The sequence below is a fragment of the Haemaphysalis longicornis genome, unplaced genomic scaffold, assembly GCF_048455015.1.
Source record: "Haemaphysalis longicornis isolate Haplotype H1 unplaced genomic scaffold, Haemaphysalis longicornis Haplotype H1 scaffold_14, whole genome shotgun sequence".
NCBI classification, from domain to species: domain Eukaryota; kingdom Metazoa; phylum Arthropoda; class Arachnida; order Ixodida; family Ixodidae; genus Haemaphysalis; species Haemaphysalis longicornis.
The window spans coordinates 41,705,046-41,720,381 of record NW_027526245.1 but is presented as its reverse complement, the minus strand read 5'-3'; the positions used below and the strand labels follow the sequence as shown (position 1 = coordinate 41,720,381).

At 46.2% G+C, this 15,336-nt stretch overlaps 1 protein-coding gene and 1 long non-coding RNA gene across 2 annotated transcripts; one reads left to right on the top strand and one right to left on the bottom strand.

Annotated features, from left to right (window-relative positions):
- Positions 1-5,505: 5,505 nt before the first annotated feature.
- Positions 5,506-11,200, bottom strand: LOC144165270 (uncharacterized). The gene is made up of 3 exons (XR_013321429.1): positions 10,930-11,200; positions 9,321-9,594; positions 5,506-5,917 (listed from the first exon to the last, which is right to left on the bottom strand). It is a non-coding gene; the product is annotated as an uncharacterized LOC144165270 (long non-coding RNA).
- Positions 11,201-13,234: 2,034 nt separating this feature from the next.
- LOC144165059 (uncharacterized) lies at positions 13,235-14,911 on the top strand. Its single transcript, XM_077695209.1, has one exon. It carries the CDS (start codon positions 13,378-13,380, stop codon positions 14,644-14,646), a length of 1,269 nt encoding a protein of 422 aa, XP_077551335.1. The 5' UTR covers positions 13,235-13,377; the 3' UTR covers positions 14,647-14,911.
- The last annotated feature ends 425 nt before the right edge of the window (positions 14,912-15,336 follow it).

Sequence of the window (15,336 nt, the reverse complement as noted above, 5' to 3'; positions counted from 1 at the left end):
CTTCATGGCTCCTTTAAACGAGCATGCTTGCGCAGTAAGCGCACCACAAATCCCAAGGAATACCTTATAACTAGAGACCGGATTTATTCAAATTCCTATTTTGTTCCTCGCGCTCCTATCACCGCACTTTGATTATGAGCACGAATTAAAGTATAAGGAGAGCTTTTTTAGCGTTTGTTTGGGGGTAATCAGTGCCTATATCGGCGTTTGTGCTTTAATGTTTATAAATGCTTTTAAATAGCTATTTTCGAAACCTGCGGGTATTTCAACACCATATAGTCTCATGTTTGGCTTTCCAGCGCAGTTTGAGACCCTTATTTATGTTTCCTGGCAACACTGACTGTTCTGCACTCCTTGGGGTCAAAGCTTGTCCTCTAGGGTCAAAGCTTCCCTTCTATTGGTTGAATGATTATGAGGTTTAACGCGCGGCCACTGCACAAGTGATGGGGCGCGCTGTAGTCGAGGACTTCGGAGGAATTTTGAATTCCTGCGGATCTTAAAAGTGCGCCGCAATCTCGAACACACCGGCATTTTCGCTCCTCGCGTCCATCATCAAAGGCACCGCCGCGGCCGGGAAACGTGCTGGCATTATTGGCTCAGGTGCACAACGATTTAGCCACTGCGCCGATTCGGCGACTTCTAGTTGGACGAGGTCTCAGAAAAACAAAAGCCAATAACAAGGAAACTGGACACTCATTCTCAATGGCATGAGGCACAATATTTTAAATACAAAAATCTGGAGACGATGTAGCTTGTTACTGTTTCCAGATTTTTTACAGTGATTTCTACTACGTTTCGCGTGCGCTCCAAACAGATTTCTTCAAACATGTCCCGTAGAATACTTGTTTCAGGAAACATGCGGTCCAACTCCCTCTTCAAAGCAACAGCCCAGCATCAATCACACGTTTGTTGAAGAGCCAACCGTGAAACGTCTCCGCGCACCTACATTTGCTTAACGCGAAAAAATTCACTCTGCCCACGGGATCTAAACATACTTTTTCATCAAAAATCTGCTTTGCTGCTAAACATATTTTAAGCAATGCTCTTGAAATGTGAGGAAGTGTATTTGGCAGTATTGGGAAGTCTTTGCTGTACAATTCGGATTGTATCATTGTATATCACAAATTTCCAGAGTTGTACCTAACAGACCTTCTGCCACAATATGTCAATTTCTTTATAAGTCTCCGTTTCGTTTGTGTCTATTATTTGTATCTGTTTTCTGTGTCATAATTTAGTGAGTCAGGCAGATATAAAGTATCGCTTGTTTAATCAGCATTGCAAGCTTTCAAGTATTTTGTTTCACTCCGGTTTCCCTATATGCGGTGCTCGAGCAAGCATCAGTGGCCGTTGAACACGAATGTTAGCAGTGCGCTTTATGAAATATGCCACCGGAGCGTCATTAGTACAGGAGTTGTATGGGGCAATGAAACGGCTATGTTTGACTTTTGCCGCATTTGTGCCACCACAAATAATCACATTATTGCTTTTCCTTTCGTAGCTACAGGTCGCGCACTTCCTGCTTTGAAATTATTTACACTTAGTAAGAAATTATGGTGCCTATATTTACAAAGTCTAAGCCCTTAAAAGTTATTTGGTCTGCCCAGTTTTGGTGCGTAAAAACCGCTTTTTTAATGCTAAACATCCAATCTCTACGTATCACTAGTGACTGTGTTTCTTAGGCAGGAAATGAGATGCATAATGATTGGCCGTGCTGCTGACCGCAGTGCTTGTTCACCCGGCGCAAAAAATGCTCCCACACCTGGCTTTCGCGCATTACAACAGGATTTTCAGTTTATTTTATTTCATTGCTAGCCATATTAAATTCGCTGACTCTTCTCCCGCCTTTATTTGGCCTTAGGGTCTCTACGCACACTTCAGTTGCGCAGGCATATGCACCTTAGTGCGGCCCCAGTGAAGGAAAGTCAGCGAAGCTTCGGCCCGTGTGGAGCTACTTTAACCTCATCGACTTTACTAAGCTTAATACAAACTAACAAGCTAAAGCCACATTTTTCCTCGCGCAGATCTTCTGGTGGCTTATATTTAACTGAGCGAACGAAATGCAACGACAAGTCCGTGGCTGGCCTACTGACTCTGACCGAGGGTCGGTGAGCCGCGCAGTAGGCGCAGTCAAAGTAACCCAGGAAGAGTAAACCTCATATGAAACGTCATTGCAAATAGGAAAGGATGATATGCAGAACAGAGGGCCGCACTTTCGAACTGGTTTTTGTACTAAATAAATTCTCGCAAACGCACCCAAAGTGGTCTAAAGATTGTCTGAAGACTCCACTTTTCAATTTACGCAAGTAATCCTTCAGTGCTTACAAATCGCTTCAGTGTACCCTTAGGAACTGTCGCGAGCTTTAGGTTGTTCAGAATCTGACAAAGGAGCTTTTCGGGAAAAAGTCCTTGCGGTAGCGCAGTGAGGCAGTCAATCTGGTGAGGTTTCAAAAGGCGCAGCTTATTACGTTCTTTGAAGAAATAAACTTTGGTTTTATGGGTTATTTTTAATGTCAATGAAGCGCTGTAAGGTATTGGCGTATCACGCTTCCGAAACGTTTCTAAGGACGAATTGTTTCTATTTTCGTGGCTTCAACGTGAGCGAGCTTTTTTTATGAAAACACTTTTAATTTTGGCGTATTTGCAGTTATTACTGGGAGTTTCTTTGCGAGAGGTTCGCCATCGCTTTCAGACCACACGGCTGACAAAATGGCGCATTATGACTTAAACTAATGTAAATAATACATCAATCTAGCCCAAACATGTACTAGATGTGAGTGCCAATGCCTATCCGTTTAATCCGAAGTTTCGCGCAATCTGCATTTATTTGCTTTACTTGGCGATACAAGTGAAGTGAGGTTAAAAAAATTACTTTGCGGATTGGTACTGGCGTAGAAGTAGCAAAGTGCAATTTCTGCTAACAAAATATTGTCACGGAAAGAAGAAGAGAGCAATTTCCAATCTCCAGAGAAGAAGACGAAGACCCTGCTGGGCGGGCTCTTTCGTGGCCGACAGCTGGGGTTTGCAAGAAGGGATATATATAATTGCATTCAAAATTTTCTTTCTGCCTCAGGTCGTTTGAATTGCTAAGCGGTGCTGATTAATGGGTAATTCGGGTTTCATTCACAACTAAGTTTCCTTTTACAGCCTCTTTCCGGAAATAAGTATTTTGAAGTCCCCACGTTTTTAACCGGTTTAGCCCTGGCCAATCCCCCCTTGTGGGTACGTGCCAAAAAATTTGAGGACATCATCATCATCATCATCGACATCGTGTAGTATAGTGTAAATACATCACTCGCATCTTCCATGGTTCATTTCCTGCGTCCTGCCGTCACGTAACATGTTTTGGTGGAGGTTGCGGAGTTGATCCTCAACCTGGCCCCAGCTTCGCTTCGTCTCGGCTGCTTGAACATCGCTGAAAGGCTTTTGGAATGCGTCGGCCCGCCCCAGCCCTTGTGAGCCATGGACGCACCATTCCCCAGCCCCGTGTCCCCAGCCTGTGACTTGCCGAGAACAAATGACGTGACCAGCCGCGACCTACAAAGAAGATGACGCTGTTCCCCTGCCCAGAACTCCGGCGCATCTCCGAGGCCTTTGGACGTTGTTTCACTGTGTCGGCGGGCATTGATGCACCGGGGCCTGTTCTCACCACGACCATTATCCTCATCCGTGGCGGCAAGGACTTTTCCACTTTTCCTCTCTTCGTCCATTGTCACCGCATCTGTACATTTCCGACGGCCTCGACGGGGACGGTCGCTTTCGACGAGGGGGACGTGTCACGGAAAGAGGAAGAGAGCAATCTCCAATCTCCAGAGAAGAAGATGAAGACCCAGCTGGGCGGGCTCTCTCATGGCCGACATCGTGTTGTATAGTGTAAATACATCACTCGCATCTTCCATGGTTCATTTCCTGCGTCCTACCGTCACGTAACAATATCTAGAAATTGGCGATAAAGCAAGTGTGGGGCATTCGCTATCTCCTGCAGGCTGGAGACGGCAGCAATGTTTGGCTTTGTTAATACAATGTTTTCTAAAACGAATATTTGAAATTTCTTACATGGGTAATATATATTTGGTATTTTTTAGATCACGGAATAACAGCGCGCGCCCTGTGGGTGAAAGAAGAATTCAAGAAGAAACCACCAAAATGTTGCCTTTATATATACTATGCCGGAAATAAGTACAATAATCCATCACATAGTTTCAACAAAAACTTGTGTGATTCAAAGGTTGAATAAAAAAGTTTCTCTCTTTTAACCTTCGTGTGATAACCAGATTAGAATAAACTAAAACAATTTTTTGCTTGAAAATCGTGTAAACTGTCTCAGTATTTCTTTTAGAGGGGTTTTTTGGCGCAAAGGCACCGAAGGCAAAGAGAGCCGTTGCTATAATGAGGCATAGGGGAGAGTCGGGAGGTTTGGGACGGTTGGAGGAATGGGACAGCTCGTTTATCTCTCCAGGAGTTAGTTCAAACACGTTCATCGGCTGCTCACGAGATGGCGCTAGCATACCGATAGCCTGGCTGTAATGGTGGCCGTCTTCAGCGGATGGAGCTTTCTCTGACTACAACTCTCGTTTTTCACGTGTCAAAAGTAAGTATCCACTTACTCAATTACACCTCTCTCAATTTTAAACCGCCCTGCCTATGCTGATACCAATTTTTCTTCGAAAACAGGCGTTAGGGTCGTACATCGTGCAATAACAAGTTTAGCCCTAACAAGAGAATTTTCGCCATTGAATGTATTTTTCGTTGGGCACACCACCTGGGGAGGAATGGGACATATGAGTCGCGGGTGGAATGGGACAGTGTCCCATTCCTCCCCACCATACGGCTGGTGCTGTGTCTAGCGAATAAGCTCCAATGCTGTGCCGCTTTAGTTCCGAAAGCAGTTATTTGTTTATTTGTTATTTAAAGTGTACAAATGCTTGGTGCCGTGATGTTAAATAACAGACAGGCTGTTTCTGCGACAGTTGACGTTAAGACGCGCTAAACCAACGGGGCATCATAAAATGCAATGTTTCTCCACTAAAAAGGTGTGATTACTGAACACATTTGCGAGAAGCCCGGAATACGCACGTGAATAGTAGGAAGCAATAGGAGTGCTGTTACGTGCATGCAAGGAAGTTAAGCGTGCTTGGTGTGCGTGAATATTTACATTTGCCAATTTTTTATTAATTTCCATTTTCAGGAAGATGCCGCGGGTTTACAAGAGGAAGCATCCCGACAGAGCTCAAACATCGAACAATTTGATCCTGGATGCTGCGAGATTGGTGTGCGATGAAAAGAAAAGTATAAGAGACGTAGCAGAATCTTTTGAAATATCAAAATCATCGCTTGGCCGAGCAGTGAAGAAGTACAGAGAATGCGGTGACACAGGTGGCATCATGTTCAAGTCCAATTTGGTCTGCGGAATGGTCTTCACAACAGAAGATGAAGTACGAGCCCCAAGAGAAATCCCAACAGACATTCAGGCTGTTGGACCGACAGCCAATCCGGAAATTCGGCATATCGGTCTGTCGGTCTGATGGCAGCCTGTCGGTCTGATGGCAGTCTGTCGGTCTGATGGCAGTCTGTCGGTCTGATGGCAGTCTGTCGGTCTGATGGCAGTCTGTCGGTCTGAATGCAGTCTGTCGGTCTGAATGCAGTCTGTCGGTCTGAATGCAGTCTGTTGGTGAAGCTATAGGTCCGATGACGAGATTGACTTAGGACACATGCTGTGAGGTGTGGCACTGGTTTACAAGTTTGGCAAGTATGTAGGCCTTTTAGCAAAATAAAAATAGAGAAGTTCATTTTGTGCTGCTCACTCATTTATTTGCGCTGCATGTCGCCGTGCTTTTGCGAAAGGTGCTTTTGCACCACCTTTAGCCTGGCTTCAGTGGGCTCCGCAGACGCAGCCTGGCCACATAGATCTGAAAAAGAGCTGTAGATAGAGAGAATTAGGGGTTCAATGACCATGTGAACAAAAGACCATGTGGTAAAAGGGTGACAAATATTGCCAAACAGGTTGCCAGTAAAAAGCAACACTTTGGGGAATAAACTAATACCCTGTAGCATTTTTTCTTGCAAGCTAACCCATGCTGGGCCCGCAGCAAACCATTATTCATGAATGGCATTCAGGCACAATAGAGAGTTTTAGCAGTCCGTCGTTCCGTTGTTACAGGGTTGCCGGAACCGGTCTGCGCCTGCGCGCGCGGAAGGGCGAGGAGGCGCGGACATGGCGAAGGCAGGCGTGCGGAACTTGATTGATTGATTGATTGTAGGGTCTAACGCGACGACGCAACGCAGGCGAGGCGCGCCGTAGCGGAGGGCTCCGGATTAATTTTGACCACCTGGGGATCTTTAACGTGCGCCGAAATCTCGTACACACGGGCGTTTTTGCTTTTCTCCTCCATCAGAGAAGCGGCCGGCGTGCGGAACTAATCCCCCTACTGTGAAGAATGCCTAAGTGCCCAGACGGGTCCCGGTAAACACGCTAGCTACGTACGTGACGGAACGGACGGACTGCTAAAACTCTCATATGTGAGACCATTTATTGTGCCAGAAGTTTCATATTAGGGGATGCTTGCTTTTGCTAAATTATGAGTTAGCTATGAGTTCTGATCCAGATATCACATGCAATACCTTTCAGGGATGTGACCTTCTCTGGTGTCAGGGCTGGTTTGGGCTTCGTTTTTGCATGGACCTTGTTGACTTCGTTCCGGTGCTACATTAATCTTCTGTGCAGATTGCCTGTTTCGCCAATGTACACTGATTTGCATTCGGCGCACGGAATCTAATAAACAACACCTGGAAGCTTGAAGCGTGAGAGGGGGTCTTTCACGCTGACAATGTCAGAACGTAGCTTGCTAGTGGACACGTGCACGATGTGCACACTGTGTTTTTTGAAAATGCGTGCAAAAGCTTGATTGATGTGTAGGACGAGAATTGCAGCACGTTTTGACACAGGCCTTGTGGACCCTTCTGCCTGCTAATGTCAATGCGGATTCCTGCTAGTCGCCCTCTTAGCTTCTTTTTGAATACAATGCTTTAGGCAGCCACAAGGACTGCATCCAAACGTGCAGTAATTACCTACGTCCCACACATCAGTGAAACTCTCGCACGCATTTTCAAGAAACGCAGTGCATACATCGTGCATGTGCCCACTAGCAAGCTGCGTTCTGACATTGTCAGCGTGAAGGACCCCCTCTCACGCTCCAAGCTTCCGGGTGTTGTTTATTAGATTCCATGCGCTGAATGCAAATCAGTGTACATTGGCGAAACAGGTAATCTGCACAGAAGATTAACGCAGCACTGGAACGAAGTGAACAAGGGCCATGCAAAAACAAGTGCACTGGCAGAGCACCGTGAGAGGACAAGACACGTGGTCGACTGGAACAAGGCGAAATTACTGACAACTGAGTGCAATCTATCTTCTCGATTACTGCTCGAGTCCCTCATCGTTCAGACGACGCCCAACATTATCAATATAATGGATGGCAATCCGCACCATATCTATGCAAACTCATTGCACTGCGTAATGCCAAATATATAGCTTCGTTTTCCACGACACATGCTCACCGTGAACAAGCACCAAACCGTTAAATGGGTTTTTTGACTTGGTCAGTGACCTACGTTTCATCATTGCAATAATGCTTTTACCTGCCTACACGGCATTTTGTCAAACACTGGACTACACTACATGAGCCATTGCCGTTCTTAACCTGCACCAGAGTATATAACCTTTCACTACTGCTATGAGATAGACCCATAAACGCACTTCAATATGGCCTTTATATTTAGCTCTTGGAAACATGCATAATTTCACCTTTATGTTGCACCTGCTACAGCAGGTAATATTCCAAAAACATGAAGAAAGAAAAAAACGGTGGTTTAACACGCCAAAGCTACACTCGGGATATGGGGAGCACTGTAGGGGAAGGCTTCGCATTAATTTTGACCACCTGGGTATTTTTGCGCGGACCGAAATCTCAAAACACGGGCGTCTTAACGTGTTGCCTCCATCTGAAAAGCGGCCACACCAAGCGGTATCTAACCAACATTCGCCTCCACAGGACACCACCCTAGCCACTGCAGTCAGTTAAACATATGAAATAAAGCGAGCTTTGGAGTGCAAATGAAAATATTAATCACACGTCTTATTTTCCCAATTGATCTACCTTTTGAAATCCACCATGCAACCCCCCTCCCCTACCGGCCTACCAAAACACCTTTGTCTCAAGAGGTAATCAGGCTGTTGTTAATGAAGTAAGTGTTTACAATTCGAGACTTGCCACCGTTAAAGTCATGCACTTTGTTTTAGAGATAAGCGACATTAGCCATTTGCAGCACCAGGAGTTAAAATTGTGTTAAGATCAGATTGAAAGTATTGACGGTAGTAGTTGAAAGAAATTGTGTGATAAATTACAACATCATCTGCAAATAGACCTACATGGGAGGATATGCAACATGGAAGACAGACAGGACCAAGCAACCTGCCTGGGGGGACAACAAAGTGGCACGACCAAAAGTATACAGTTATTAGGAGAAGTAAACTGCATTTGAGAAGAATGAAAATCTTTCGCTCAAGTGAGGACATTAGGGTGAAGTTTGAAAAGTAGTCTGTGGTGTGCAATGCGATTGAATGCTTTACAAAAATCGAGAAAAACTACCGCAGTTTGTAAGCCTGCGTCAATGGATCAATGTCGATCGTGAACAAATACTGAAAGTTGTGTTTCTCAAGTAACCCTTGTGAAAACCGTGGTGATATTCGAATGTGATATTGTGATTTTATAAATAATTAGCCACCTGAGAGTGGATGAAACGCTCCCCGACCTTGCATATGGTGCTTGTTAGGGAAATTTAATGGTGAAGTACAGTCTCCAGATTTAAAGATTGGTGCTACCTCGACTATCTTCCAATTATTGAGAATAGTGCCTGTCATGAGAGGCTGCGAAAAAAAGCGCTGTCGGAATTCTACAGACTGCGGGATGTACTTTTCGGTATAGTATGATTAATACCAGTATGATCTGAAGTAGATAAAATTGTTAGCTTACTTAAAATGGAAAGTAGTTCCACACCAGTTTTTGTTGCAAGTTCAAAACCATATCGAAAGATCCTAAATGTTTGCTTGGCTTGATTACATACGAATACTTGCTTCAAAGTCAGTCCAATTTCTCTTTTTGCCTTTTAGTCATCGGCCCCAGATTCTCTTCAAGATCTCTGCTAAGCAATGACACACTCCAAACGCACAACACTGCTTCATGAAAATGTTTCAAATAATCAGAGGCCACAGCACTGCTAACAGGTATACATCATGGCAGGTTCCACAACATGCAATAACTAACCTGAAAGTACATAACTGGTGGGTGCACCGGTATGGCAGCAGTGCCTGGACCGATGTGTCGAGCAAATGCGCTGGCTTCTGAATGGGTGGTCCAAGCGGCCAGATGATGGATGAAGGAATGATCATTCCTGGCGGCAAAGCGTACAGAGCCCCAACGAAAGGCCAGGCAGTACTTGGGTACAGCAGGTGCAGTGTCGGTTGGCCAAGGGAGGCCCTGGCAAAGCTTTTGAAACTGGATTGGAAGGCAGCCGACCCAGGACAGCCAGCAGCAGCACCTGCAGGTGCATAATCTGAGTGTGCTGACACTTGTTGAAATACAAGAAGAGCACACACAAAGCACGAATGCTTACATCAAGTAGATTTTTAATCGCTTAAAGACAGTAACCTCCAAGGCACTAATAAGAACAATCCCGGAACACCCCAAGTGAAATTTAGGTCACAGTAACAATGTATTTAATAGACCCGCAGGTACTGTGAGTGGGGTATGCATGATATATGCAAAGCTCACTGCTGAGCTAATTTGCATGGAACGCATGCTAGCAGCTAATCTGCATCCCTTGCTTTCAATAGGTTCCGGTGTGTGATAGTTGAGGCTCCTCCATTTCAATGTCTGACTTGTATCTGCACGTTCAATTCTCAAATATAAATCGAGTTGAGTGAGTGCCTACAGCTTTCTTGTTAGTCTCTGTATGGCCTGCGGTTTTGCGAAAATGAGAACTTGCGAATTGGCTCAATTTTCTGCACTAATTTAAACAATAAATATGCCTCTGATATCAAGCCCCAGACTTCCCGAGAGCTACTCTGACGGAATCGGCAGGCGTTGTGAAATCTCCCCCATTACCCCGAGACTATGCTAGCTCCCTGCGAGGCCATATGCGCGCATTTCACCTTCAATTTGCACGTATGTGAATTCTATACCTCTATGAACTCTCAGACGGGCGTCGTCATATTCGTGCCGGACTCGTCAAGCTCGGCAACTTCAGGCGTCGTGAAATCGCCGCACTCGCTCGCTGGCGCGCGGCCCGAACTCTCACCGTTTCCTGCCCTTGTATACTATTTTCTCTCACTTGCACTTTGTAAATTCTCATCTGTTTAACTACACCTCCTGCGTCCTCATCTCTTGCCTGCTTTTCTTCCAGCACAACTCCGCCAGCACCCGGCCGACGCGTACGCTGTCGGGGTGCGTTGGCGAGCGATTTCACGACGCTGTGGCCGAGCGTCACGAGAACAGCACGCATATCGCGGCCCGAAGACCGCAAGGTCGCAACGGCGGCAGCCGGTCTCGCGAGCGCAATAGCTGCGAAGCGCAGTGCACGGAATTCGGGTAGGGGGGGAGACTTCACACCACCTACGAGACGCCAGCCAAAGAATCAAGTGTACGCTTTCTTTTTGTTTTTTGTTTTTTTTTAGCAGCCGTGTACTACAGCGCGAGCATCGTAGCCAAGGTCTAGCTTCAGCGTAAATTGATGTTGACTTCTGCGGAAACGGTGGACTGGGCGCGAAACAAGTATGCTAAATCACCTAGGCTCTCAGAGTAAATATGATGGGGGTCTAGTGAACCACTGAACTCGTTCCAACCAAATACAGAATAATAAAAAATGCGTACTTACCCTAGCAAAAACGATGTTTCCAACGTACAATTCTCCTTCACTGTCGTCTTCATCTCGCGGACACGAACAGGCAGCAGGCTTTGTTCGAACGCAATGTCATCCACTTTTGAGGCGCACTATTTTATGCGGCGATGATCGTTCTTCCCGGGTCTCCATGTTCGACACACGCGTAGGTTGGAAGGGTAGACATCACCCATAAAGCTTTTATAACTATGATTTAAGCTTGAAATAGATATAACTGAACCAGCAACCACTCAGCACAGCACGCCATGAACAAACACGCAAAAAGTGAGAGATAGTTGCCAGACTTCAATAGCAGCACCTTTATGTTTGACAGAAATTGTGTTAGTGCTGTAATATTGGTAACTATCTTTCTGATTTCAAAGTCTGAAAGGTGTTTATAACTTGAATTTGAGGTTTCTAAACGCAAAAGTGAATACACATGTGAATACACTGAATACACTGATATTGTAAAGAAGTTTCGACGTTTGTTTTGGTTTTGTTTTCACGGCGGGCTTCTCAAGGGAGAAGGGGCGAGACAACAAGGTACTTTGGGTTTAGGAAGAGGGTGGTAAATGTCGGCGTGATGGAAAGCAAGCAACAGGCGATTACCCTGGTCTTAAAAAAAAGAGCTAATAAAATCCTCGCCCGAAAAAAAAAAAAAAAAAAAAAGCGAGGTTCGACGAGGAATCGAACCATCGACCTTCAAAACAGTAAGCGGACGCGCTACCACTGAGCTATCTTGACGAGCGGTCGGGGCTCGCCTAAGACAACTGTATACGTACGTAAGTTGTCAATGAATCTTGTCGTTTGTGTCTAGTTTATGCTGCATTTTTGAAATTCTGGCTGTCCTAACGCTTATTTCTCACGCACCGATCTTGCAGACGAGGCCACATTGCTAGCGCTGCAAGCGATTGAGCCAAAGCTCCCTTATTAGACTCAAGAAAAGCTATCGCAGGTCAACCCGACCTTTTCTGCGCAAGCCACGGTAGCCACGAATGAAATGGAATGTGCCGCTAGAATTCTGGCGTTAATAACGCTTGTTTGTCCGGCACCGTCTTGCAGACAAGCAACGTCGCGCTAATACTACAAGCGATGTCACTCCGGGCATGTCAGGCGCATCAAACCCGTCGTGTAAAACGACTGCTAACAGTGCGAAAAACTCTGAATTCGTAACAAGTGGGGATAATGCAAGGCAATATTAGATAGCGACCGAATCATGCAGTGGCGGCGACATAATAGGTACAGCAAACAGGTACCGTGGACGGCAGCGACGAGCGAAAAAGATTTTACAGGGGCCGCCCCGGGCGGCCTGCGCAAAAAAGGAAGATAGAACCCCTGCATACACGCCCTCGAAGAAAGCTGTACAGCCGATTCAGTTTGCTCTTGACGAAGAGCAACCGAGGCTGCAAACAAACTATTGTGCTTGCCGTGGTATGAGCCAAAGCATATCTTGACATCGTTATGTTATCGTCCGTCTGACTGTTACTTATTGAAGGGAAAAATCAGAACACAAACGTTGACGTTTAGCGTCTATGCCAGACATAGACGCTGCTGTTTAGGCCCTAAAAACACCTTCAGGGCGTCTGTCGGTTCTGTCTGATGGCGCGCTCGCGCCGCTGATTACCAACAAGACGTCTGTTGGCGTTCACTGATCGTGTTGGCGAGGCGGTAAACGCCATCACGGCTGAACTCCCTGTCGGAAGACTACGCTGTTGGGACGATAGAGTGCCGACAGAGCTTCTTATTGGTCCCACAAACGCCATCAAGGTTAAGCTCCCTGTTGGAAGACTAGGCTATTGGAACGATAGAGTGCCGACAGAATTTCTTATTGGCCCCACAGGCGTGCTGTCAGCCAAACAGGAAAGTCTTGTTGGACTTTTTGTCCGGGTCTTGAAAGAATATTTGCTGAAAGCAAGCAAAATGCACTATGGGCTTACGAGAATGCAAGTTCGTTCACTGGCGTACGAGTTTGCAACAGCCTTAAACCGGAAGTGCCCGGCGTCATGGGAACAGAACAAGGTAGCTGGAAGAGACTGGTTTATGGGCTTTATGGACCGCCATCCCGAGCTATCGCTTCGATCGCCAGAAGCGACCAGTCTGGGTCGGGCAACAAGCTTCAATAAGAACAACGTCGATGCTTTCCTTTCAAACCTGAAAAGTGTCTACGACCGATACAAGCTAACTCCGGACCGCATCTACAATTGTGATGAAACGGGCTTCACAACTGCACACAACCCACCAAAGGTAGTAGCAGCACGTGGAGAAAAGCAAATCGGTCAGGTCACATCCGCAGAACGCGGCGAACTGGTGACTGTTTTGTGCACTGTTAATGCCATCGGAAACGCCCTGCCACCAGTGTTCATTTTTCCACGCGTGAGGTTTAAAGATTTTTTTCTGAAAGGCGCCCCGGCAGGAAGCCTCGGTTTGGCAAGCAAGTCGGGATGGATGTCCAGCGAACTGTTTTTGTTGGCATTAGAGCACACTGTGAGACATACGAAGTGCTCGAAGGAGGAACCAATTCTCTTAATTCTCGACAATCACGAAAGCCATGTGAGCATCAACACCATCAACAAGGCCAAAGAGAGCGGAGTCATTCTTCTGACCTTTCCCCCACACTGTAGCCACCGCCTGCAGCCACTGGATGTGTCCGTGTGCGGACCATTTAAATCTCGGTACAACGCTGCTTGCAATGATTGGCTCATAAATAACCCCGGGAAGACCATCTCCATCCACAATGTTGCACAACTAGTTGGATCCGCCTACGTATTAACGGTGACACAAAAGAACATAATCTCGGGCTTTCAGAAAACTGGAATTTGGCCTTTCAATAGCGAGCCCTTCACTTCGGATGACTACATGATGTCATCAGTCACTGACAGACCCGAAACGTCCGTAAGCGTAGAGGTGTCACGACAGACGGCCACCATCACCGAGAAAACGGACAGCGCAAGCCGACTGGAAAGTGATTTGAACTTTGAGACAAACGGCCATGGAGCTCGCAACGTCTCTACAGATGTCTTCCCACCTACTGTCGGCAACGCAGCCTCGACGTCAACTGCATCTCCCAGCCGGATTGTTCCAAGTGACCTAAGGCCCTACCCTAAGGCTGCACCGCGTAAGACAGGGCAAAAAGGAAGGAAGAAAGGTAGGACAAAAGTCCTTACGGATACACCCGAGAAGCATGCGATTGAACAAGAAGCTACAGAGAGGCTCGCACGACAGAGTCTGAAAAAAAGAGCGCTTATCACAGCTAAGACTGTCGCCACCACCCGCCCAAAAAAGAAACGGCGACTTCAGAAGGAGTTCAGTTCCTCAAGTGAAGACGACACTGTTGCCATTGCATTTGATGATTCAGACAGTGACATGTCGGGTTCCGATAATGAGAGGCGGGACATTTCTGAGGCCGATTGCCCAAACGAAACTTTTCAAGTGAAAAAAGGCGATTTTGTCCTCGTCAGATTTGGTAAGAAAAAATCTGACGTTTATTACACGGGTAGAGTCGAAAGTAGTGACAATATTGACGTCATTGTCCAGTTCCTCCGAAAGAAAGAAGAGACCTCAAAGTTTTACTTTCCTCCGCAGAAAGATATAGGGACTGTGCCAATGACGGATATTGTGATGAAGCTGCCAGGGCCAAAAACTATTGGGGGAACGAAGCGCCTGCAAGCTTGCTTCAAGTTTGATGTGGAACTATCGGCTTTTAATGTCCGCTGAAGACGTTGGGACCGATACTTTACTGGCGTCCCATTCCTCCCAAAGGATGTCCCACTCCACCCGAAGGGACGGGTGGAATGGGACAGATTTTAGCTGTTAGAAATTATTTTTTTGCAGTGGCGCTAGAAGTGGCAGTAGCCCGTGTTTCTCAGAATTTGCGCATCTTGTTCCGACTTGTACTATAATCCATCAACCATCTTTTTGCGTTCAAAATAAACAAAACTAAAAATGCATTTGTGAAAAGTGTCCCATTCCTCCCGACTCTCCCCTAGTTGTGTTGACGAAAGCGGGGCGAATAGTGCATAAAATTACTTCAGTGTAAAGGGCTGGTTTCAAAACATGAGTGAGGAGACTTCCAGTGAGGCAATGGCGCATAGGGCCAAGGTAAATAGACATTACAAGTGAGTAAGGTAGTGAGGTGGACAACCGAGGAAAGCAATGATTCAGAAAGATGGTCTGATGTTTCTTGCTAAAATAAATCACCTTTACAAAACCGATATCACTGAGGTATTCTAAAATTCTAATGAACACGAACGCAGAAGAATCTGATAAAAAAATCGCAAGGTGCCCTGGCATATAGTTGCGATATTTTTGAGGAAGTGGAGTCTCCTTTCAGGTTCCATAGCGCAGAACTCAACCAAACACACGGCGTACAGAAAGCCCCCCGCCACACTTTGCACAGTTCGGCGG